The 26,745-nt window shown below is 38.6% G+C and overlaps 1 protein-coding gene across 2 annotated transcripts in view; it reads left to right on the forward strand.

Moving 5' to 3' along the window:
• The first annotated feature begins 5,739 nt into the window (after positions 1–5,739).
• The window catches only part of SLK (STE20 like kinase), a 61,126-nt gene continuing 40,120 nt past the window's right edge, over positions 5,740–26,745 (forward strand). For both annotated transcript variants that reach the window (XM_025396713.1, XM_025396714.1), the window contains exon 1: positions 5,740–6,481. In XM_025396713.1, the coding sequence (XP_025252498.1) occupies positions 6,332–6,481 (150 nt within the window). In that variant the 5' untranslated portion in view covers positions 5,740–6,331. The remainder of the gene's footprint in view (positions 6,482–26,745) is intronic.

The following is a 26,745-nucleotide window of genomic DNA, read 5'->3' on the forward strand; positions in this document are numbered from 1 at the left end:
CACTAAGCACAATGTACTAAATTTCCATTTGTTTATTTATTTATTTAGAGATAGGGTCTCTGTGTTGTCCAAGCTGGAGTACAGTGGTGCTATCATAGCTCACTGCAGCCTCAAACTCCTGGCCTCAGGCTCCCGAGTAGCTGGTGCATACCATCACACCCGGCTAATTTTATTTTTGTAGAGACAAGGTCTTGCCATATTGTCCAGGCTGGTCTTGAACTCCTGGCCTCAAATGATCCTCCTGCCTAGGCCACCCAAAGTGCTGGGATTATAGGTGTGAGCCGCCATGCCCAGTCTAAATTCCCAGTTTGCAATGATATCCTTATTATTACCAGAGAAGATTATTTACCAGGCAAATTGTGAAGATAGCATTCCTCTCACCAAGCTGTTTAGTGAGAACATATTAAACTATTTTTAAGGCGAGTAGAGCCAAAAAATTATGTATTAAATGAATTTATTTGCATACCAAAGTATAATCCAAAAAAAATTTTTTTAAAATGAATACATGATCGCTGCTTCAACTTTACTTTTGAAGTTCTAAAAATTCAGGAACGCCAAATTATCATTTTTAAATAACATAGACATCTACATGTCTTGGCCTTCACTGGGAAAATCTGATCTGACTAAATGACATCACACCCAGTGTTACTAAGTAATTTCTGTGGCTATAACTTCATGGTGAAAATATATAAGCTATTATTAACCCTGTGATCATTTCATCAAAGTATGTTAGACTAGCTCATGTCATTTATAGAATACTGACAAACATTATTTGATATTATTCGTTGATATTATGAAGCAATTCATAAAATAAGAAATAAAAGTGGCCAGTATACAAATGGAAAAGTATTACATCATTAATAATCAGATAATTCTAAATTAAGATAAGTTATTTTGGGGCTATTAGCTTGGTAAAGATTAATGGATAGGCCAGGCGCAGTGGCTCACGCCTGTAATCCCAATTCTTTGGGAGGCTGAGGCAGGTGGATCACTTGAGGTCAGGAGTTTGAGACCAGCCTGGCCGACACAGTGAAACCCTGTCTCTATTGAAAATACAAAAAATTAGCCTGGTGTGGTGGCAGGCGCCTGTAATCCCAGCTGCTTGGGAGGCTGAGGCAGGGTAATTGCTTGAACCCAGGAGGCAGAGGTTGCAGTGAGCCGAGATCACGCCACTGCACTCCAGCCTGGGCGACAGCGCGAGACTCCGTCTCAAAAAAAAAAAAAAAAAAAAAGATGGATAATACCTTGTTGCTACTGAGGGTGTGATGAAATTTGACACTCTCATATGCCAACCTTTTTCTTTTTCTTTTTTTCTTTTTGAGACAGGGCCTTGCTTTGTCACCCGGGCTGGTGTGCAGTGGCACGATCATGTCTCACTGCAGCCTTGACCTCCTGGGCTCAAGTGATCCTCCCTCCTGTCTCAGTCTTCCATGTAGCTGGGACTACAGGTATGCACCACCATGGTTGGCTAATTTTTTTATTTTTTGTAGAAATGAGGGTCTCACTATGTTGCCCAGGCTGGTCTGGAACTCCTGGGCTCAAGCAAACCTGCTGGTTCAGTCTCCCAGAGTGCTGAGGTTAGAGGCATGAGCCACCATATTTGGCTACCAACCTTTTTAGAGGCCAGTTAGGCAATACAGAGCAAAAAAAATTTTAATACAGTCTTTGACTCATCAATTCCACTTCTTGAATTGTGTCTTAAGGGAATATAATCAGACAAATACGCAAAGATGCTTGTATATGTATGCTCACTGTGGAACTGCGTATGATGACAAAAAAATTGCAAACTACCTAGATGCCTGCCATGCCTGTCAACAGAGAAATGCTTAAATAAATTACGGCATAGTTAGACACTAGAACTCTGTGCAGCTATTAAAAAAGGATTAGACAGATCTATCTGGGGCGGCTTGGAAAGATGTCAACGATCTGTGTTGGATGATGCCGGTTTTATATTTTAAAAAATATATGTGCGGCCGGGTGTGGTGGCTAACACCTGTAATCCCAGCACTTTGGGAGGCCTAGGCGGGCAGAACACTTGAGGTCAGGAGTTTAGGACCAGCCTGGCCAACATAGCAAAATCCTGTCTCTACTAAAAATACAAAAAATTAGCTGGGCGTGGTGGTGTGCGCCTGTAATCCCAGCTACTCAAGAGGCTGAGGCAGGAGAATTGCTTGAACCCAGGTGGCAGAGGTTGCAGTGAGCCGAGATCGCACCACTGCACTCCAGCCTGGGCGACAGAGTGAAACTCTATCTCAAAAAAAAAAAAAAAAATATATATATATATATATGTGTGTGTGTGTGTGTGTGTGTGTATGTATATATATAAATACACACATACGCACACACACACAGAAAAAAAATATATATGCCTAACTTTTTCAAAGTAGTTTTATTGAGGTATAATTGACAAAGCATGTAATTCACCCATTCTAAGTGTACAATAATCACCATAATCTAATTATAAACCCTTTTTTATTGTCCCCCAAAATTCTCTCATGCTCATAGGCTTAACTTTTTTTATTTGGCCATGTGTATTATTTTATTAAAAGGAGAAGCTTTTACAAGAGGCTCATTTCCATTTCTTTTTTTCATAATATACGAAAAAATTTATAAGAATGTTTCTATTTCTTTCTTTCTCTTTTTTTTTTTTTTTTTGAGACAGGGTCTAGCTCTGTTGCCCAGGTGAAGTGCAGTGGCATGATCTCAGGTCACTGCAACCTCCACCTCCCAGGTTCAAGCGATTCTCCTGCCTCAGCCTCCTGAGTAGCTGGGATTACAGGCACACACCACACACCCGGCTAATTTTTGTGTTTTTGGTAGAGACTGGGTTTTGCCATATTGGCCATGTTCATCTCAAACTCCTGGCCTCAGGTGATCCACCCACCTTAGCCTCTCAAAGTGCTGGGATTACAGATGTGAGCCCCCCTGCCCAGCCTATTTCTATTTCTTAATGGTGTTAGAACTTTATCTTTGCTTTGCTAGTGACTTTTTAAAAACCACTTATTGAATTATTATTGACATACAATAAGCTGTTCATATTTAATGTATATAACTAGATGAGTTGGGTGATAACTGTATACCACTACTGTCTATTACATAAACATATCCATCATCACAGGCTTAACTTTTAACAGTGGTTAGGTCGATGGTAACTATGAGTAGCGGGGAAGGAAGGAGGACAGAATTATAGACAGTTTCCTAGTTTTTAATGTCTGTATTATTTGAATTATTTACAACAAAAATATACTATCTTTAATTTTTATTTTATTTTTTCTTTGAGACGAGTTCTCGCTTTGTTGCCCAGGCTGGGGTGCAGTGGCACAAACATGGCTCACTGCAGCCTCATCCTCTTGGGCCCAAGTGATCCTCCTGCCTCACCCTCCCCAGTAGCTGAGACCACAGGTAAGTGCCACCATGCCCAGCTAATTTTTTTGTTTTTAATTTTTGGTAGAGATGTGATCTTGCCATGTTGGCCAGTCTGGTCTCAAACTCCTGGGCTCAAGCAATCCTCCCACCTCAGCCTGGGATTACAGGTGTGAGCCACTCCACCCAGTCAAGAATATAGTATCTTTTAATTGACAAAATTGTAAAGTCTTTTCTATTTTGAAAAGAACAAAATAAGGAAACAGACATATACCCATTGACCAAAATCTACTTCTGGCAATTTATCCTAAGGAAATAATCAAGTATGTGGGAAAAGATTTGTGTACAAAGATATTTATCCATATTTTATTAAAAACAGAGAAATTATAATCTAAATATCTTATAATGGAAGAGAACAATTATTAATTGTATTGAAATATGCGAAGTGCAGGATGCAAACCTTTTTATGTAGCAAACCTCAACCATGTTGAAAAAAGTTAATGCACAGCCAAAAAAATCCTGTTTTGAAATGTAAGTTCTTACCAACGGTCATGTCTGGATAGTAGAATTATAGTACTTTTAATTTTATTTTTTAAGCATTTCATTTTCTCCATAAATCATAATAATTAAAAATAATTATAGTGTTGTTTTCACAGGTCTATACATTTGTCAAAACATATAAAAGTGCACAGTTGCAGCAAACCACCATGGCACGTGTATACCTATGTAACAAACCTGCACGTTCTGCACATGCATCCCAGAACTTAAAGTATAATTTTAAAAAATAAAAGCAAAAAAGTACTAGCAAAAAAACAAATGCACACTTTAAATATGTACAATTTATTGTATATTAATATATTGCAATAACACTTTACAAAACAGAAGGATCTCAAGGAATTGAATCATCTTAAGCGTCTTACTGGAAGGGGGGTTTTGCTATGCCATCTTGGGGCTGGAGGGCAAAATGACTGGGGGGGCGGACATTACATAAACAGCAATATATATACATTGTCTCTGCTCCAGATATCGCCATTCATTCATTCACCAGATCTGCCTTCCTATTATATGCCAGGAATGTTGCTGGGTACTTGTATATTGTGATGAACAACAAACATCTGGGTTGAAAGAGTTGCCTTGGAGGAGAAGGTAGGTCACCACCTGACGGATTCCAGCCAACGCCCACACTGCCCCACCAGAGAGTGCTGTCCAAGGGGGCTGGAGGCAGATCAGGAAGTGGGGGCCTTAGTTGAGGCGGAGTCACCAAGAGTGACACCAGGTTTACAGTTGTGGAGGTGGCTATAAGTTAGTTTTACCCTCAAGGGAGTGTCGCAGTCATCACTTGAGAAGTGGGGGCCGGGCGCAGTGGCTCATGCCTGTAATCCCAGCACTTTGGGAGGCCAAGGCGGGTGGATCATGAGGTCAGGAGATCGAGACCATCCTGGCTAACACAGTGAAACCCCGTCTCTACTAAAAATAGAAAAAAACTAGCCGGGCGTGGTGGCGGGCGCCTGTAGTCCCAGCCACTCCGGAGGCTGAGACAGGAGAACGGTGTGAAGCCCGGAGGCGGAGTTTGCAGTGAGCCGAGTTCGCCCCACTGCACTCCAGGCTGGGCAACAGAGCGAGACTCCGTCTCAAAAAGAAAGACAAAGAAAAAAAGGAAAAAAAAAAAGTTGTGTTAAGCAATTTTTAGGTATCTGTGTCTACCTTGCCTGCACACTTAAAACAACAAGAGTAAGAACTAAGATTGAGCGTTTGCGGGTGCAGGGGCCGCGCAAAAGGCTTCCATCCATTGCCTCATTCACAACCTTCTGGTAGGGACTATTAGGATCTTCATTTTACAGCGAGGAAACTGAGACTCGGAGAGGTTACCTGCCCAAGGTCACAGTTCTCTCTCTCCAAAGCTCAAGTTCACAACCACCACACAAACTCCCCTCCCATTGTACCTGGGGCCCATCTGAGAGCGAAAAAGTCCGCTTTCGGGTCCCAACCCTAATAGGTCGGCCTTTCACTCCACAGTTTTTCCCAGATCCAGAATGGAGGCAACATCCGCTAGCACAATCAACAGGGTCCTGCCCACGGGGGCCGCTCCACCAAGGTCGTGGACTGACAGGATTTGGGCCTTGGAGGGCAAATGAGAAACAATCGTCAGGGACCAAAGAGCAAATGCGTCCATCACACGAGGCCCCCGCACCCCAAGCCCGGTGCTCCGCTCACGCGAACCCTCGGGGACAGCCAGTCTGCGGGACCCAGGGCGCGTGCGCGGGGCCAGAGGGGACGCCCCAACGCGAGCGCGCGGTGAGCAGGGCGCGTGACCGGGCGGGCGCGCAGCCGGGAAAGCGCGCGGGCGCGCTCCGGAGTCGGCGTCGGCGCGCGCTCCAGGCCCAGGCTGTGTGGGCTAGGGAGGGAGCCAGGCGGCGGAGGCGGCGGCGGCGCCCTAGACCCGAGGGGACGCGCGGGCCTTGCGCCGCGGGAGCGGACGGCGGCGGAGGAGACCCTAGGCTCGCAGCCCGAGGCGGGAGGGCTCGGCTCCTCGACTGCCCGCCTCCGAGGCCGCCGGCCGCTTCTCTTTCCCGGAGTAGCCGCCGCCCCTGGAGACTCGCCGTGACACGGGCCTAAGCCGCCGCCGCCACGGGCGTCCTGACCGCTCGGACCCGTCGGACCAGGCCGAGTGGGAGCGAGCTTGCGGGCAGGTGCCGCTCCCGGAGGGTGGGCCGGAGGCGAGGTACCCACCGCGCCGCTCGCGGGCCGGGCTTGGCGGAGGGGCCGCTCGCGCAGCACCCCCACCGCGGGCCGGAGCCCGGGTCGCCGCCCCGCCTTCTCCCGGGACCGCCCGGCCGGAGCTGCGGGGGCCGAGGGACGCCGCGCCCGCCGCCGCCAGCCGGGCTCGCGCGGGAGAGCAGGGAGGAGAAACTTTGCCTTTTATTGTTTTTAGTCCTTAAGTGCAAGGAACTCTGTGTTGGGAGGAAAAATGTCCTTCTTCAATTTCCGTAAGATCTTCAAGTTGGGGAGCGAGAAGAAGAAGAAGCAGTACGAACACGTGAAGAGGGACCTGAACCCCGAAGACTTTTGGGAGATTATAGGAGAATTGGGCGACGGAGCCTTTGGGAAGGTGTACAAGGTAAGAAGGAGAAAACGGGAAGTTGTACTGCGAAGATAAAACAGCCACTGGCCTGGAGTGGCGGGAGGACTTCTGCTCCCCTAGTCCCTTTCCTGTCTCTTGCTCCTTCTTTTGACTGTTACGGTTCGATGCAACTTTACTTGGCTGGTCATCCAAGGAGTAGGTAAGAAGTCGGGTTTACGGAACAAAATGGGGCCTGGATGGAGTTTAAAGAGCGATTGGAAAGGGAGACAGGGTTATAAAGTCTACTCTGTCGAACTTCAAAGGAAATGAGAGTGTTCCTTAATTTATAGGAGGGGTCTGGTTGTGCCCTTCAGGTATTTTAGAATGAGAAACTCATTGCACTTTGCAGTGGATTTGTCTACTGCCTGCATTCGCGTGCATGCTTGTAGTGTAACAGTTCCCTTTTTAGGGTCCAGGGTATTTTTCTGGTTGTATCTAGAGCTAATACAGAACTAGTTGGGATCAAAGTGATTGCTACTTGCGGTCTCTTCTTGAGTTGGTTGCTCTACAGCATACTATAAAATGGAATGGAATTTCTGACAAAATTTCCAAAAGAAGACCTTCATGTGGTACTAGTTTTAAATATATTTATAGTAAGCATTGACTAGAAGTATCAGCGCTTAAGAAATTAAAAACACACACGCATATATTTATTTCAATAGGAAGAAGCTTGGCGTTTCAACCTGAAGGCACTAATGTTAACTGTTTACTATCTCCTAGTAATATGGTCTCCTAGTAATAATATATCTCCTAGACATATGAATGATGTCATTGGAGTATTTTCATCCTGAAGGGCGAATTTTTTATGAGACAGCGTTTAGGGGAAGGACCCACAGGGTTGCCTAGAAGTGAAAACGTAAGAAAATAACTTACATTTATACAGGGCTTTGAAGTTAAGTACTTTCAAATAATTTGGCCCCCATAAAAATCTTGTGAGGTAGGCAGGTCAGTATTAGTATCCACATTTCACAGATGAAGATATTGAAATTGTTCACAGCCACATGAGTCTCAGCCTAGACTTGAACTCAGGTCTTCTGAGCCCATATTTAGTATTGTTTTTATTTTAACAGTCACTGGAAGAAATGAGAGCATTTTGCCCACTACTTTTTTTTTTTTTTTCGCCCTTTGCCCAGGCTGGAGTGCAATAGCGCGATCTCAGCTCACTGCAACCTCCCCTTCCCGGGTTCAAGCGATTCTCCTGCCTCAGCCTCCGGAGTAGCTGGGTTTACAGGCATGTGCCACCACGCCCGGCTAATTTTTTATTTTTAGTACAAATAGAGTTTCTCTATGTTGGTCAGGCTGGTCTCGAACTCCTGACCTCAGGTGATCTGCCCGCCTCGGCCTCCCAAAGTGGTAGGATTACAGGCGGGAAGCCACCATCCGCGGCTGCCTACTACTTTCTAAGCACCATTATACTTCTGCCTTTGCCCTGCCTCAAATGCATCATGTCAAAACCCCAGTCCTCATTCTTTATCCAGGCTGAAGTATCTACTCCTCTCTGTGTGCTTTCAGAACACATTGTTCACATGGCTATCATAGCACTCGTCACTTACTACAGTTAATATGTTTATGTTTCTATAATAAAATTAAGGGCCAAAATTTTGATATGTATTTGGGTTCATCCACTGCCTTAGCAAATAGTGATGTATCTGTTTACTTGTTGAAATGAAAGAATGTGTTTTATCTACATATGAATGCTATCGTGGAAGCTATCATATGCTGTGGAAGTTGGCAAAATAAGCTTTGTTATTTGTGTGGAGGGTAGAGTATGGGTTTCAGCAAGAGCTACATAAGATGCAAGGCTTCAGTGTAGTGGGAAGATCACTCCTAGGAATCTAGAGTTGTGTTTTAGTGCTGGCTGTCAGAAACCGGCTTTGTAATCCTGGACAAAACACATAACTTCTCTGGGCCTCCGTTTTCTTAGCCATAATACTGACTTTCTTAAGAGTCGAGATTCTTTCACCCATTAAAGTTCTGTGAGTATGTACTTAGCCTGGAAAGGCAAAAATAAATCCTCAAGGCACCTAGAATCTTGTAGTTAGAAGGTGGTAGGTGATTATGGGCAGTTTTCATGGTGTAAATATGTTTTATCGAATATAAACAGTTTAGTAGTGAGAGCACTGGCTCTGAAGTTGGAATATAACAGCTCTCTCACTCAATAGCAGCATATGACCTTGAACAAGTTTCTTATTTGTCCTATACCTAACTTTGCTCATCCGTAAGATATCCTCAGTGTGAGGATTAAAGAAGATAATAAATATAAGGCACATTGAAAGGGCTCAGTAAATGGTAGAAATTACGTTTAGAGCTCATAGATGCAAAATATGGGGTGAGATAGGAAAAGGAACCAAGAAGATAATAAACCATTTTGTTGGTTTCTAATGGCATGGGCAGATTGTGTGGAGATACTAAAGCCCTGTGTTATTCTTTCACGACACTTTCTGCAAAATGTGATCTATCTTCCTATACTGAGACATTAATTGAAAATTTTCTGAAAAACAAGAGTCTTATTTCATGTAGTTATTTGAGCACTATAAAATCGTGTCAAGAAGAATTTCTGTGGTCTTGATGACTGTATTTTAGTATGATATTTGAAGCGCATGGGCTGGCACTATTTTTTCTTTTTTCATTTCACTGCTGTCTGCTTCTAAGGAGTAGGGTGTGAGTTTTTTAAAAAATAAAATTTGAAATTAAAACTTATCTGACTTCTTATGGCCTCTTTTTTCTAAAAGTTTTTGTTTTTCAAGATTCCGTAGAAATTGAGGATTTATAAACTTCCTTATATTTGGGGGAAAAAGCTGTGGAACCTTAACATTGTACATAGTAGTATGTAGTAGAAAACTGTTTATAAACTTGATTCTATCATTTGCTTATGGAAATTGGTAACTTACAAAGATCATATTGTAAATAGAGATGAGGTTGAGTATCCCATTTCCCAAATGCTTGGGACCAGGAGTGTTTCGGATTTTGGAATTTTTTGGATTTTGGAATATTTGCATTATACTTAGTTATTGAACATCTGAAATTGAAAATGCTGTAGTGAGCATTTCCTTTGAACATCATGTCATGTTAGCACTCAGAAAGTTTCAGATTTTGGAGCATTTCAGAGTAGATTTTCAGATTTGGGGTGTGTAACCTACAGGTAATCATGTTGTGTATTTAGTTTGTGTCATTCTTCCATGGTATACTTGTTGTATTCCTTCCACTCAGTCCAGCACTGTACACATTTAGCAGTTACTTCCTTGCCTGAAAAAACTTCACTACTTTAAATTTATTTTCTCTTTTAAAAATAGTATTATTTGATATATAAATGAAGATAGGTCATATCCTTCACAATTTTTTAATCTTTGGATTTCTTTTTTTTTTTTTTTTTTTTTTTGAGATGGAGTCCCTCTCTATCGTCCAGGCTGCAGTGCAGTGGCGCAATCTTGGCTTACTGCTATCTCCGCTTCCCAGGTTCAAGCAATTCTCCTGCCTCAGCCTCTAGAGTAGTTGGGACTACAGGTGCATGCCACTGTGCCTGGCTAATTTTTTGTATTTTTAGTAGAGACAGGGTTTCACCATGTTAGCCAGGGTGGTCTTGAACTCCTGACCTCAGGTGATCTGCCTGCCTTGGCCTCCCAAAGTGCTGAGATTACAGGCGTGAGCCACTGCCCCCTGCTCCCCCCACTGGATTTCTTTTGTTTTTAACAGAAAAAAAGAATGACATAAGATATTAATTGAATTGCATTTCTGGAAAGCTATATTATCTATTAAACCAGTTGAAACTAAACTCTTGGCTGTGTGCTGGATGAAAGTGATTTCTGTGTGACAACTGATGGCTTTGTGTCTTTTAAAAAATAGTAAAATATATAATCTTTGTATTAAAAAGTATGGAAACATATACATTTAGCAGATAATGAAGTGAATTAATTATTAACAACCATCAGTGTCAAGGAATTCTGCCAACATCCGAGAATCCCTGTTGCCTCCTTTCTGTGTCTAATACCTTCTCTCTCCCTAAAGGAAACCACTATCATATCTTTAAATTATTCGTTTTTTTGTTTCTCTTAATCATTTACTGTCTAGGTTTATATCCCTAAATGTTATAAATTTAGTTTTGTATGCACTTGAGCTTTATATGAATGGAATCATATTGAGCATATTCTTTTGTGTCTTGCTTCTTTCAAAGTCAGTATTATGTTTGTGAGGTTCATCTTTATCACATAGAGCTGTAGTTCTTTTTTATTGTAGCATTGTATTCTGTTATATGATGATATCACCAATTATTTACTATTGTACTATTAGTGGATATATTGGTTGCTTTCAGTTTTTGGCTCTTACACAAAATAGTAGTTGCACATATGCATGAGTTTCACTAAGCGTTAATCCAGGAATGGAATTGCTAGGTTATAGGGTAGTGTATCTTTAATTTTGCCAGATGATGCCAAACTAATTACACAAGTTTACATTCCCACCAGCAGTTTAAGAATTTCCTTGCCCTGCATCTTTGCTAACATTTAGTGTTGTCAGAATTTTAAACTTTTGACAGCCTGATAATGTGTTACATTTCTTATTGTGTGTTTAATTCACCTTTCACAGATTACTAAAAATAATTCTTTTAATATATTTTTGGTAATCTGAATTTCTTCTTTTGTGTTCGGGTCTCTTACTCATTTTTCTATTGATGTCTTTTTGTTTATATGTTGAGTGTGTGTGTGTGTGTATGTGTGTACAATATATGTGTTTTGAATTTTAACTATTTGCTGGTGATAGTTATTGCAAGTATATTCTCATTCTGAGACCTGTCTTTTCATTCTCATTGTAGTGTCTTTTTATGAATTCTTTAACATGGTCCAATTTGTCAGTTTTTTCCTTTATAGTTGATGCTCTTTGTGTTATGTAAGACATTTTTTCCTAGCCTGTGATCATGAAGATAATTTTCTATATTATCTTCTAAAAGCTTTATGGTTTTGCTTTTCTTTGACAATTAGATCTACAATCTACCTAGAATAGATTTTTGTAAATGGTGTGAGGTAGGGGTCCAGTTTCATTTTTTTCCCCATATGGATACACGATTGTCCCAGAACTATTCACTGGAAAGAAAAATATTTCCCCACTGCTCTGCAGTGCTCTGTTGTGTAGCATGTGTCTGTTTCTGCATTCTCTGTTCTCTTCATTGATCTATTTGTCTATTCCTGTACCAGTATCCCACTGTCTTAATTAGGAAAGCATTAAAATAAATGTCTGCTGTTTCTTCAACATAGTTTAGTATTATTCTTGGCCCTCAGGGCTTCTGTGTACATTTTCGAGTTAGCCTGGTTGAGTGCCACAAAAAAAAAAAAAACCAAAAAAACAAAAAAAACCCTGTTTTTTGGGAGAGATCTCATTGAATTTATAAATTAGTTTTGGAAAAATTAACCTCTTTTTGATATTGAGTCTTCCCACCTGTGCATGTTTTATCTCTGTTTAGGTCTTTTTTAGTATCTTAATAATGACTTACAGTTTTTTCCCTAGAAGTTTTGGGAACACAAACTACTTCAAGGATGTTTTAAACACTTTGTTTTTCCTGTTCGTATTTCCTCCTTGTTTTTGTTGTGTACAGCCTTTAGTAGCCTTTTGAGAAAGGATCCATGGAAAACATATTTTTTAAGAACTTGCCTGTCTAAATATGTCTTTATTATAAGGTCACAACTTAATATATATAATTCTAGTTTAAAAGTAAGTTTTTAAAGAATTTTTAAGATTTAGAGTCTGTTAGTTTTGAAGACTTTCTTCCATTCATTATCTTCTGGCTTCAAGAGTTGCTGTTGAATGTCTGATACCATTTTGCTTCCTGGATCCTTTGCCATCTTTTTCTCTTAATAGCCTTTAGGATTTTCTTTTATCCTCTGTTCATGGTGATGTACTTTGATGTAGGTCTCGTCGTCGTCTTTCGCTTTGCTGGGCTCTTGGTTAGTCCTTTCAATCAAAGACTTACGTCCTTCAGTTCTGTGACATTTTCTTGTATTATTTATTTGACAACCTCCACCCACCACTTCCCCCAATAATGACTCTTGCCATGGTCTTAAGATTCTTCACGTCCCTAAATTCAGGGTACACTTACCATTCTTACTTGACCTATCAGGACCATTTGAGATACTTGACCATTCTTTCCTTTAAAAAGTTCATCTTTTGGCTTTTAAGTCACCATACTCTTGATTTTCCTTCCACCTCTGTGTCTGTTCCTCACATTCCTTTGCTGACTCTTCCTCTTTCTGTCTTTAAGGTGTGGGAATTCCACAGGGCTTGGGTATAGGCCGCCTTCTCCTTTTCTTAAGAGAACCCGCCTTCTCCCATGGCTTCAGTTACCATCTAAATGCAATTTCTGTCTCTACCCTAATACTTCCCTTTTGAACTCTAGATCTACACATCCAACCGTCTGTTAGAGATTTCTGCTTAGATGTCTCACAGATACCTTAAACTGCAAGTCCAAAAGATGAACTAATTCAGCTCATGATGTCAGCCACAAATTTGCTCCTTCTGTGTTCCCATTCAGTAATTACCACTTCCATCTACCAGTTGCATAGGCCAGAGACCTAGAGGTCATTTTTAACACCTGTTGCTGCCTTCCCCTCCAAACCTAATTAAGCACCAAGGCCTGTTAATTCTACCTACTAAATATTTCTCAGATCTACTTGTTTCTTTCTTCACTGTCATTTCACTAGTCAAAACTGCTGCAGTCTCTTACTCAGACCACTGCAATCTTATTGGTGTGTTTTTGGGCTTCATATAATCATTTACATGATTCTTTTAATCCTGTAATCATTTAATATATTCCTTTGTATTGGGCTTCTTTTGCTAAACATTATATGAGTGAGTTTCATCCGTGTCGTTGCATGTAGTAATCATTTGATCTTTTTCTTTGCTTTATGGTATTTTATGAAATATTATAATTTATCCATTCTGTAGTATTTGGATTGTTTACACTTTTTGTATATTAAGAATATGATTCATGGCCTGGTGCAGGGGCTCATGCCTGTAATCCCAGCACTTTGGGATGCCAAGGTGGGAGGGTCGCTTGAGCCCAGGAGTTCAAGTACAGCCTGGACAACATAGGGAGAGCCCATCTTTATTTGTTTTATTTTTTTTTTTTTTCTTGAGACAGAGTCTCACCTCTGTCATCCAGGCTGGAGTGCAGTGGCGTGGTCAACTCCCCGGGCTCAGGTGATCCTCCCACCCCAGCCTCCCAAGTAGCTGGGACTGTAGGCACCTGCCACCATGCCCAGCTAATTTTTGTATTTTTTGTAGAGATGGGATTTTGCCATGTTGCCCAGGCTGGTCTCAAATTCTTAGGCTCAAGAGATCTGCCCACCTTGGCCTCCCAGATTGCTAAGATTACAGGTGTGAGTCACCGTGTCCAGCCTTAAATTTTTTTAATTAAAAAAAAAAATACGATTCATGAATATTCTTGTGCATTTTGGTGCACATATGCCATTTTTTCTGTTGGTTATATACTGGGAAGGAATTTTCTAGGTCATAGGTTATATGTATTTTCAGCTTTAGAAGATACTACCAGTCTTCCAAGGTGGTTGTACCAATTTACACTCGCGTCAGTAGGGTATGGGAGTTTTCCCAGTTGCTCTCTGTCTTCACTTACACTTGGTATTGTTACTAATATTATCTTTAATGTTTTTTGTTAGCCATTCTGTTGAGCGTGGTGGTTTTATTTACATTTTCCTGATGACTAATGAAGTTGAGTGCCTTTTTATGTGCTTATTCAATATTTGGGTATCTTTTTTTGTGGAATTCCTGGTTCTTTGCCCAATTAAAAAAAAAAACTATTTTGAGGTATAATTTATATACCACAAAATTCACCCATTTTAAGTATATAATTTTGTGAGTTTTAGTAAATCTGTATAGTTTTGCAACCATTACTACAATCCAGCTTTGGAACCTTTCTGTCACCCATAGAAAGTTCCCATGTGCCTATTTTGCAGTTAGTTTCTATTCCCACACCAAGCTCAAGATAGTCCTTACTTGCTTTCGAAATGACTCTGTAATTTTGCCTTTTCTAGAATTTTTTAATAAAGGGAGACATACAATATGTGTTCTTAACATGTGTGACTTTTTGCACTTAGCATAGGGTTTCTCAGTGTTGGCACTACAGCCGTTTTGGACAGGATAATTCTTTTTTTATGGAGGGCTGTACTATGCACTGTAGGATGCTTCCCTGACCCTACCTCTTTGTGACAACCTAAAATACCTCCAGACATTGCCAAATGTCTCCTGGATGGCAGAATCAGTACCACTGTTTGAGTGTAATTTTTCAGGATTCATCTGTGTTATTCATTTGTCTATTAACATTTTTGGTTATTTATTTTTTCCTTAATGATTTGTAGGATATGAGGTCCTTTTTCTACAATGTAGATTGCTTTTCATTTATTTAATTCTTTTTCCTGATCCATAGAGGTATTTTAAAATTAGAAAATAAATTTATTAGAAAACAAAGGTTGAAAATAAACAGAGTGAACAAATACTGCTTTTGCTTGCCCCAAAACCTCAGTAAAAACTGTTATCTGGCTAGGTGCAGTGACTGATGCCTATAATCCCAGCACTTTATAAATTTGAGGCAGGAGGATTGCTTGAGCCCAGGAGTTCAAGAATAGCCTGGGCAATATAGCGAGACCCCATGTCTACGGGAAGTAGTAAAAAAATTAGCTGGGCATGATGGCACTCGCCTGTGGTCACAGCTGCTGGGGAGGCTGAAGTGGGAGGATCCCTAGAACTTGGTGGAGGCTGCAGTGAGCTGTGATTGTGCCACTGCACTCCAGCCTTGGTGACAGAGCAAGACCTCGTCTCAAACAACCTCAAACAGCTATTATCCCTTAAATTTTTAATATTTTTTCATACGAGTTCTGCATTTCCTTGTTAAATTTTTGCCTTGATATTTTATCTTTTCAGCTACTATTTTGAATGGGATAGTTCTTCCATTATGTTTTGCAATTATTGTTTGGATATAAGAAAGCTATTAATTACTATTCTATAATATCTTAACCTTATTGATTGCTCTTATTGTTTATTTTCCCCTCAACATTGAAATTTTTCAATCCTATAAAAATGTTGACATGTAAAAGAAGTTGTATGGTGAACATACATGTATCCACTACCTAGATTCTACAGGTGTTCATATTTTGCTATACTGACTTTATTACACACATCTATCCATCCATTCATCCATTTATCCATTCATTATCTGTTTCTCTTTTTCATTTTCTTTTCTTAAGGATTTTCTCCTTTCAATTATTTGTACCCTTGTTTTTTTTTACTTGTCTAATTATGTTAATCCTTTCTGAACAATTTTAAATAACTTGACGTTGGAAATGTTAGTAATTTAGTGAATTATTTTATACTATATTTTCTGGCACAATTTTAAGGTTTTAAACTTTCCTTCTTAGTTTTCTGTTTTCAACCAGAAAGTTATTGTTTATGTGCTGACATAGACTTCTAGATAAAGTGACATATTACTTTATTCCCATGTTTCTTCTTTGTAAATCTGTGTTTAAATTCACACAGATCTTTAACACAACTCTGTAACAGAAGCAGTTAATTCTTATTTTGCGACAGTAGTGTCTCTATGCCAAGGTACACTTCTGCTTGAATATAAGATGCTATTGTTGTCACTGTATGAAATGTTGCCTTTTTATTATAAAAATCTGTCACTTTTATGTACCAAAATGAGAACTGAGATGGTTTTGAAATTTCAGAAAAAATTTTAACAGAAGGAACTAATTGATTCAGTGAATTTTTTTTTTTCTTAAAGAGGAATCATTTTCAGAAGTAGTTTTTAAGTGATAATCTCATCTCAAGATAATGGGAAGAAAAATGTCAAGACCAGGGCAGTTATTTTATATTCCTGTGTTTCTTACTAACCTTCTGTTTTTTATCTGTAAGGATGTAACTACTGAATGTACGTATGGAGTATAAAAACAATATTTTATTGTTCTTTTAATTTATAAGATGATCAACTTTTCCAGTTTACCAGCTTATCAGCCCACACTTCTTCCTATAAATTAATGCTGAAATATTAGTTAATTTGAGTGCTTTCTTTAGAAAGGGAAGGTATTTGAATCATCCCTCCTTCCATCCCTTCCTCCTCTCTTGGAAAGTGTGAGCAAAGTTAATTTCATTTATCTTTGTATGTTGTCATTTTAGCATCTCAATTTTAACGAAATGTACTGGAAATCAAGATATTTTATTTTTTAATTTTAATTTTACTTTTTTTTTTGAGACAGGATCTTGCTCTGTTGCCCAGGCAGAAGTGCTGTGCCATGATCTTGGCTCACTGCAACCTCCGCTTCCCAGGTTCAAGTGATTCTTATGCCTCAGCCTCTGGAGTAGCTGGGATTACAGGCATGTGCCACCACACCCGGCTAATTTTTGTATTTTTTAGTAGAGATAGGGTTTCGCCATGTTGGCCGGGCTGGTCCCCAACTCCTGGACTTACGCTATCTGCCGGCCTTGGCCTCCCAAAGTGCTGGGATTATAGGCATGAACCACTGTATCCAGCCAAGATATTTTATCTTTGCTTGTAAAGCATGTTTTATTTCCAGTTGGTATGTTGTATGGCATGAGCTTTATAAAGTCTCTTAAAATTTTAAAGGTCTGTGTTATGGCTTATTAACATTTAAAGATAAAGTAGAGCCAGGCGCGGTGGCTCATGCCCGTAATCCCAGCACTTTGGGAGGCCGAAGCGGGTGGATCACGAGGTTAGGAGATCAGACCATCCTGGCTAACGTGGTGAAACCCCGTCTCTACTAAAAATACAAAAAATTAGGCAGAGCTTGCAGTGAGCCGAGATCACGCCACTGCACTCCAGCCTGGGCGACAGAGTGAGACTCTGTCTCAAAATAAATAAATAAATAAATATAAAGTAATATTACTTAATTTATTTCAGAGTATCCTGTCAAAATTTTATAAAGAATGACCGAGAAACTACATACCATGTCTGATTTTGGATCTTTAAATTAACCATGATAGAATCTTTTTTCTGGCTCCCCTTTTTTTTTTGACTGTGCCCTGATGGATGTGAAGTGGTGTCATCCCTGATTACTAATGAGGTTGAGCTCCTTTTCATATGTTTATTGGCCATTAAGTCTTTTGGGCTCTCTCTTTTTCTCATTGATTTATGGGGGTCATTATATATTTTGGATTCTTATCCTTTGTCAGTTATAGATGATGTACATATTTTCTTTTGCTTTGTGGTTTGTCTTTAGGATGTTTTTTTTTTGCGTAGACATTTTAAGTTTTAATATAGTGAAATTTATTAACTTTTCCCTACGTGGCTAATGTTTTTGTCTTTAGAAATTCTTCCCTACCCAAGATGGTGAAGATATCCTGTTGTGTTATCTTTGTAAAGTTTTATGGTATTGCCTTCTACATTAGGTCTGTAATTAAACGGGTGTTGATTTTTGCTTATAGAGTGAGGTAAGGGCCGAATTTTATTTTTTCTATGTAGATACCCAGTTGTCCCAACACCATGTGCTTTAAAGACTGTCCTTTTCTTACTGCTTTGCAATGCTTCCATCATATAATGGATGTCCATATGCACGTAGTATATTTCCATGACATTCTTTTAGGTTAAATTTTTAGAATTGTTAGAGCAAAACAAACGATTATTAATGCTTAGTTTGAAACTACAAAATTTGTGTAAATTTATTTTTCAATTTTTTAATTGTAGTAAAATACACATAAAATTTACTCTCTTGACTATTTTTTAATATCCTATGAAGATTCACCATCTTCATGATTTTTAAATGTCTAGTTCAATGGTATTAAATACATTCATAATGTGCAACTGTCACCACTGCCCATCCCCATGCCTCTTATGTTTTAAAATGAAACTCTACCCTGTTAAACACTAACTTCCTATTTCTTCCTTCCTCCAGCCCTAGGCAACTGTTCTACTTTTTGATACTATGATTTTGATTCCTCTAAGTACCTCATTAAATGGAATCATACAGTATTTATCATTTTGTGACTAACTTAGTTCATTTAGTGTAATGAACCTTAAGGTTCATCCATGTCATAGCATATATTAGAATTTCCTTCCTTTTTAAGGCTGAATAATATTTATGGTATATATATACACATTTTGCTTATCCACTCATCTATTGATGTCACTTGGATTGCTTCCATGTTTTAGCTGTTGTGTGTTTAGCTATGAACGTGGGTGTACAAGTATCTCTTTGAGACCCTGCTGTCAGTTTTTTAGGGTATATACCCAGGAGTGGAATTCCTAGATCTTGTAGGAATCTATTTTTAATTTTCAGGGGGAACTGCCATACTGTTTTCTGTAGCTGTACCAATTTTACATTTCCATTGATTTGTGCACAAAACAAGAGTTCAAATTTCTCCATGTCTTTGCCTATACTTGTTCTTTTCATTCTTTTTTAAAATAGTCATCCTAGTGGGTGTAAGGTGGTACTTACTATAGTTTTGACTTATATTTCTCTAATATTAGTGATGTTGAGCATCTTTTCATGTGCTTATTGGCCGTTTGTATATCTTCCTTGGAGAAATACCTGTTCAGCTCCTTTGCCCGTTTTTGAATTGGGCTAGTTGTGGTTTTTGTTGTTACTGTTGTTGTTGTTGGGTTTTAGGAGTTCTCTGTATATTCTAGATATTAATCCTCATCAGATATATGATTTATAAAGATTTTCTGTCACACTGTAGGTTGCCATTTTACTCTAATATTGTCTTTTAAAATGTATAACATTTTACAATTTCATCAAGTCGAGTTCTGTGTTTTCTTTTGTTGCCTGTCCTTTGGTGTCATATCTCAGAATTCATTGTCAAATTCAGTATCATAAAGCTTTTGCCTCGTGCTGTCTTCTGAGAGTTTTTTATAGTTTTAGGTCTTACATTTAGGTTTTTCTTTGGTCCATTTTGAGTTAATTTTTGTTTATGGTGTTAGGTAAGGGTACAACTTCACTGTTTCACATGTGGATATTCAGATTTCCCAGTACCATTTTTTGAAAACACTGCCCTTTTCTCATTAACTGGTCTTGGAACCCATGCCAAAAATCATTAGACCATATATATGCCAGTTTTTCTTTCTGGTCTCTATTCCATTGGTTTATGTTTCAGGACTGCACTGTTTTGATTACTGTAGCTTCGTAGTAAGTTTGAAATCAGGAAGCGTGAGTCTTCAAGCTTTGTTCTTTTTCAAGATTATTTTGGCTATTCAGGGTCCATTGAGATTTCATGTTAATTTTAGGATAGGGTTTTCTATTACTGCAAAAAATGTCATTGAGGTTTTGATAGGGATTGCATTGAATCTGTAGATTGCTTTGGGTAGTATTGACATTTTAACAATATTAAGCCTCCAATATATGAGCATGGGATGTGTTTTCATTTATGTCTTTAATTTCTTTCAGCATTGATTTTTTAGTTTTCATTGTACAAGTCTTTCACCTCCTTACTTAAGTTAATTCCCAAGTGTTTTATTCTTTTTGATGCTATTGTAAATGGGATTGTTTTCCTTACTATTTAAAACTCTTTATTTTTCTTGAATTAATTTCCAGACGTGGTACTTTTTTTGTCTTATTTTAAAATGTTTTTGAAATTGTCTTTTTATGTTCTGTTTTTCATCTTTTCCAACTATGTAATCTATGCACATTTCCTCGGCTTCTTTATTACACAGTTGTGTTTGTTTCTGCATATTCATGCTGCTCAGAGTCAATAAGTCCTTGAAATAAGCAGGAAAACTGTGTGATCTGAGAATTGGTAAAACATTTTGGAAACTGCAGACTTAGCCAAGTTTAACTTATTATTGACACCATTGTTGATGTATTTTGACCAATGACTAAATTTTGAATACATAACCAGAACAATATAAATAAAACAGAGTTTGGGAATGTGGAGAAAATATAAGGATAATATAAAGTGTATTTCTTTGTCTTTTGCAGAATTCAGGAAATGACATAATCTTTGGATTTCTGTAATATTTTACAGAAATTATGGAAAGAATATGTACAGTTGATCCTCATTATTTGCAGATTTTGTATTTGTGAATTTGCCTACCTGTTAAAGTTTACTTGTAGTCCTAAAATCTATGCTTGCGGCACTTATTTGGTTATTTGTGTGTATGCGCAAAGCTGCAAAAAAAATTGAATCCTCTGACAAGCACGTTCCCAGCCGAACTTGAACAAGGTGACACTGCCTTGATTTCACCTCTCAAGGAGAGATGACCAGAGGATGGAGACAGCAGAGGGCAGTGTAGTGAAGTGCGAGAAGGTCTGGCTGTGGGGCCAGTTGGACAGGATTTGAATCCCAAGTCTGACATCTGTTTTTGGGATGACCTTCCACAAGTCAGTTAACACTTAAATACCTCATTTCTCTTTTGTAAAATAAAGAAAGGAGAATCTCCCAGGATGAATTGTTTTCAGGATTTAAGAATATGATAATCTATGTGAGGGGTGTGTGTATGTGCATGGATTTCCCTATGAACAATGTTTTAGTAGTCGCTAATTCAGTGCTTGCAGCGACTTTATAGAGCATAACTACCACAAATAATGAGAGTTAACTCTGTATCTTTGCTAAATGATGTTGAGTAATTTTATTCTTTTTTAATATTGATACTTGTTCCTACCAAAATCCTAGCAGAACTGAAGAGATCATAATTTGCATGTAATTTAAAACAGGTAACAGTATCAACAGCCTAAAAGTATATGCTTCTTTCAGTGCAGTTTCCCCTCTCTTCATTTAATAGCTTTTTGTAACTTTGGATATCTATTACCCAAACATTTACTCTACTCTGTACCTTAGCTCTCCCATCTATGTTGCTCGTAGGTTTTAGAAGGATTATGCCAGTTCTTAATCTCAGTTCCAAGCACTCCCTTCTATACTTTACTTTGTGATGCTGGTTCAAAGACTGCAGATCACATTTCTGCCTTGCTAGCAGCTCATTTCTGTTTCAAAAGTATAGAGCACTAGAGGGAGGCTGCAAGGAGAAGGAGGAAGAAATGACTTATACCTTTGTCTTGTTTCCTGTGAACTTCCTGTCTGCTTTCTTGTTACTTTGACCATCACCCTTATAGAAGTTTATTTTTTGCTCCAGCATCAGCAGTTTCTTTCTGTAGCAGCTGTTGAATACAGTTTGTAGGTTTTCCAACACTCACAGAACTAACCTCATCATAACCCTTCATAACACCAGCACCAGTTGGTTGGTACCCTGTTCCTCAAAAGCTTGGGTTCCAGTCTCACAGGACCCCTCTTCAGAGACAACAGCACCAGCTGAGCAGCACTGTCTCCTCAGAGGTCCGTCTGAGTTTCAGCTCTGTGGAACCCTTCCTCTGAGCTTCTGAGTTTTAATAATTCCAGTCTTTTCCCTTTGTTCCCATAGTCCTAGGGGTGGTAGCTTTTGCCTGTAGTTGTTACCTCCCTGATCCTTTGTATTATTTTTTCAGTTAGCAACAGAGTTAGTAATTGTTTTTATTCAATTTTCTCTATTAAAATAATCAATGTGATTTTCCTCCTGTCTGGACCCTAACTGATACAAGGATTAAATAAGTTACAAAATGGAAAGTGCAGAGATCCATACCTCTTCTAATAGCACGATGGATATTACTATGTAGGATAACATACTTGAAATAATTTGAGATTTTGCTTACTGATTTCTTTTTAAAATACTAAAAGTTCCAATTTATATAGCTAAAAACATTAATCAAATATCACCTCAGTTAGACCTAACTTGACTACCCTATTTAAGTTGTAAACTCTTGGCTGTGTACTCCCATACCCCATTTCCTCATCTTATTTTATTTTATTTTTTTTGAGATGGAGTCTCACTGTCAACCATGCTCGAGCGCAATGGTGCAATCTTGGCTCACTGCAACCCCTCCCTCCCAGGTTCAAGTGATTCGTGTGCCTGAGTCTCCTGAGTAGCTAGAATTACAGGCATGCACCACCACACCCTGCTAATTTTTGTATTTTTTGGTAGAGATGGTGTTTCGGCATTTGTCCATGCTGGTCTCAAACTCTTGGGCCCAAGTGATCTGCCCACGTTGACCTTCCAAAGTGCTGGGATTCCAGGCATGAGCCACCACTCCCAGCCTCCTCATCTTCCTTATTAGTTTACTTTTTTCCCACAGTACTAATTGCTAATATACTAATTTATTTGTTGAGTGTCCACTCCCCAAAATTGTAAGTACCCCAGCACAGAGATTTTTGTTTGTACATTGTCAGCATCTAGAACAGTGACCTAACATACAGAAGGCACTCAGTAAGTGTTTGTTGGAAGAATGAATGGGTTTCAGCAGATCAACTCTTTTGGTCAAGATTTGACCGAGATTTTTAATAGATTTTTATGCAGTAGTTCCCCCTTATCTGAGGTTTCACTTTCCATGGTTTTTTCTACCTGCAGTCTGAAAATAGGTGAGTACAGTACAGTAAGATGTATTGAGAGACCACATTCACATAATTTTTATGATAGTATATTGTTACAATTGTTCTATTTTATTATTAGTTATTGTTAATCTCTTACTGTGCCTAGTTTATAAATTAAACTTTATCATAGATATGTATGCAAAGAAAAAACATAGTATACATAGGGTTTAGTACTATTCAAGGTTTCTGGCATCCACTGGGGGTCTTGGGATGTATTCCCTGGGGATAGAGGGGGCGGCTGTATTGCGTTTCTTTTCTAGAGCACATTTCACTGGGGTGTTGATTGTCTTTGTGTTTTCCACAGCTTGGACCAGTGCCTTGTAGTGGATGTTCATGAACAGCAATTTGAGTTATTTAGTTTTTACATTTTATGGTTAAATGTTCTTACACACTGGACAATTAGGCTCTTCTTCTTTTGGTAGGGGAAGAATACCTCAGCCTTGAGATGAAATCATCCAGAGTGACAGAATCAGTCCCAGTGATTATTTTTTCTTTTTATTCCTTGTTTTTTTAGATTCCTTTCATATTTATCTGACGTGTTTTTTGTTTGTTGGTTTGTTTGTTTGCCTTTGATTGACTAACACCTCTTTGGGACTGAAATCATCTCTGTTTTCTGTGCTGGTCTTTCAGTTTCCAGCTGAAAATTTTATTAAAATATATTCTTCACTATGAAATACTATATAATAATGTTAGAAAATGTAAAAATATAGAAAGAAAATAAATTAAGATTTAAAAATTATTCCTGTACTCACCACGCAGGGAATACCTTCTGTTCAATGAGTAATATGAGGGTGTAATTTTTTTAGGATATGAAGCCAGTATGGAACATTGAGACAACTTATGTTTCCCAGAATCCCTCATTTGTTTATGTAATGTGGCCAAGCTCTATTGATGATTCATGAAAATAAACACAGTGATTTTAGGTGATCATGACTGATATTTGAAATCTTTTTATCAACAGAAGTTATATTTTAAAATTAAGATTGGGTATTTGTTATTCCATTCTTGTTTTTAACATTTGTTTAGTTCAGTGGTCTCCATCCTCTTTGGCACCAGGGACTGGTTTCGTGGAAGACAACTTTTCCACAGACTGGATGCGGGGATGTTTTGGGGATGATTCAAGTGTGTTACGTTTATTGTACACTTTATTTCTATTATTATTACATTGTAATATATAATGAAATAATTATACAACTCACCATAGTATAGAATCAGTGGGAGCTCTGAGCTTGTTTTCCTGCGACTAGATGTTCCCATCTTGGGGTGATGGGAGACAGTGACAGATCATCAGGTGTTAGATTCTCATAAGGAGCGCATAACCTAGATCCCTCGCATATGCAGTTCATGACAGAGTTCACAGTTCACAATAGAGTTCATGCTCCTCTGAGAAGCTAATGCTGCTGCTGATCTGACAGGAGACAGAGCTCAGGTGGTATTGTGAGCAATGGGGAGTGACTGTAAATACAGATGAAGCTTTGCTCACTTACCTGCTGCTCATTTCCTGCTATGCATCCTGGTTTGTAACAGGCCATGGACTGGTACTGGTTTGTGGCCCCATGGTTGGGGACCCTGGGTTTAGTTATTTCATTAAGCCTTTATGTGAAGATTTTTTTTTTCTTTTCCCTGAGACAGAGTCTTGGTCTGTTGCCCAGGCTGGAGTGCAATGGCATGATCTCGGCTCACTGTGACATCCGCCTCCTGGGCTTAAGCGATTCTCCTGCCTCAGCCTCCCAAATAGTTGGGTTTACAGGCATCCACCACCATGCCTGGCTAATTTTGTATTTTTAGTAGGAATGGGGTTTCACCATGTTGGCCAAGCTGGTCTTGAACTCCTGCCCTTGTGATCCACCTGCCTTGACCTCCCAAAGTGCTAGGATTACAGGTGTGATCCACCGCGCCTGGCCTATGTGAAGAATTTTTATGCCTTTAGATGTTACGTAGATAAGCTCTTTTTTTTTTTTTTAAATACTTTATGTCCCAGTTATATTAGTGTAGAGAATAGTGTCACACACTTATAAAAATACTTATTTCAGTTTTGTTTTTTTAGAGTTTTTTAGAACCAGATCCTGATAAGTAATTATTTTTAAGCAACAATTTGAGGGACTATTCTTTCTAATGTAACTTTTATTACTTATATTAAACCAAATGACATCATTGTTGGTATAATCAATATATGATAGAATTTGTTACTGTGAGGAATATTAGAGATTATCTAGTGTGAATTATTTTTCTTCCTTCATGCCAACCCATTCACAAGTATAAAAGACACATCTTTAAAATCTCTAGGACATCAGTCAATTAATTTTAGTGGCTGCATAATTTTCCATTGTAGAACTGTACTGCATGATTTAAGCAGGTTCCTGTTAATGGACATTTAGGCTGATTCACTTTTTCCCTATTGCAAATGGTGCTTTGATGAGTATTTTTGTATCCGCGTGAGTTCTATTTTATGAAGTTATCTCCTTCTGATAAATTCTCCAAAGTGAGATTTAGACATTTATTTATTGAAACATTTATTAACTTTAAAAAATTTAGTATCTGTTTTTAATGTAATAAGTACAGTTTTGCTGAAGTGATGTTAACATATATCATATTGAAATGTCTTATAAAAACAACCTAGTTAGCATTTTAAGATATGATTCCTAACGTTAAAAAATGATCCTGGTATCTACTACATATTTGGAAACCTTTCATTTGTAATAAATGGCGGTGAGAAGTTAACCAAAGAAAGAAAATGGGAAAGTTAAACTACTAAGAACAAGGAAAAATGACCAAATGATAGAAATATGGGGAGACTGGAAAGGGTAAGAGGACACAAAACTTTGCCTCCACCCTCTTAGGGTCCCTGCTGGGCCCAAGAATTAAATTGACACCAGATAGAGTAGAAGAGAAAAGCATAGAAATTTAATATAAGTTTTATGTGACATGGGAGCCCTCAGAAGAAAATGAAATCATAGAGAAATGGCAAAACCTACATGCTTTTGTGTTAGGTTGAAAGAAGAGAGGCGATTGTGGAAAAGTAGATATGTTATATGGGGAGGCTAAAGGAAGACATTTAATTTAATAAGGTCTGTTTGTACACAATTCTCTTGACTATGACTCCCTATCAAAGAATGTTTCTTTTCTCCTGGGATAGAGAAGACATCTTTCACAGGAACATTTTATTTCCTATTTTCAGGAAGAAAAGGTGGAAGATTAGGATGCCCTTCTTGCATCTGCTGTTTTTCAAGTGCCTTTCACTCAAAGTGATCCTTATGTCAAAGTGACATGTTTGAAGTGGTGTATTCTGCCACCCTTCATGGGTAATGATTATGCCTAGTGTTCCATTATTGGAGTGCTAAGCTTGTGGGAGTTTTTTATATCCTACTGCCCAAGGTAATTGCTAAGGTCTGATTTTTCACACACAAAAAATTTGCAACCTCCAGCATAAATGGGTTAATTTCACAAAAAAGGTTTTTGCAACCTCTGGCATAAATGGGTTTCATCCTCCAGCAAAAAGGCCTTTGGAAACAAACCTGGATTTAAATTCTGTTTTGGCCTCTTACTAGCTACATGACCTGGGGAAGCCTTTTAACCCCTCAAAGCTCATTTATATTCTCCTTTAGAGATAATAATATATCATGGGGTTGTTGTGAAGATTAAATAGTAATAGAAATTACAGCTAAGATTTTTGAATCCTCCTATATATGCCAGCTACTATATTAAATGTTTATTTGTGTTTTTTTTTCACTTGGCAGATATATGTTATCTTAATTCTCATGAACTTGCGAGGTGTAGGTATGGGTAACTTTTACTGATGAGGAAACTAAAAGAGGGATTTTGTAAATTGCCCCAAGCAACACAGCCAATAAATG

The sequence above is a fragment of the Theropithecus gelada genome, chromosome 9 (assembly GCF_003255815.1).
Source record: "Theropithecus gelada isolate Dixy chromosome 9, Tgel_1.0, whole genome shotgun sequence".
Taxonomy (NCBI): domain Eukaryota; kingdom Metazoa; phylum Chordata; class Mammalia; order Primates; family Cercopithecidae; genus Theropithecus; species Theropithecus gelada.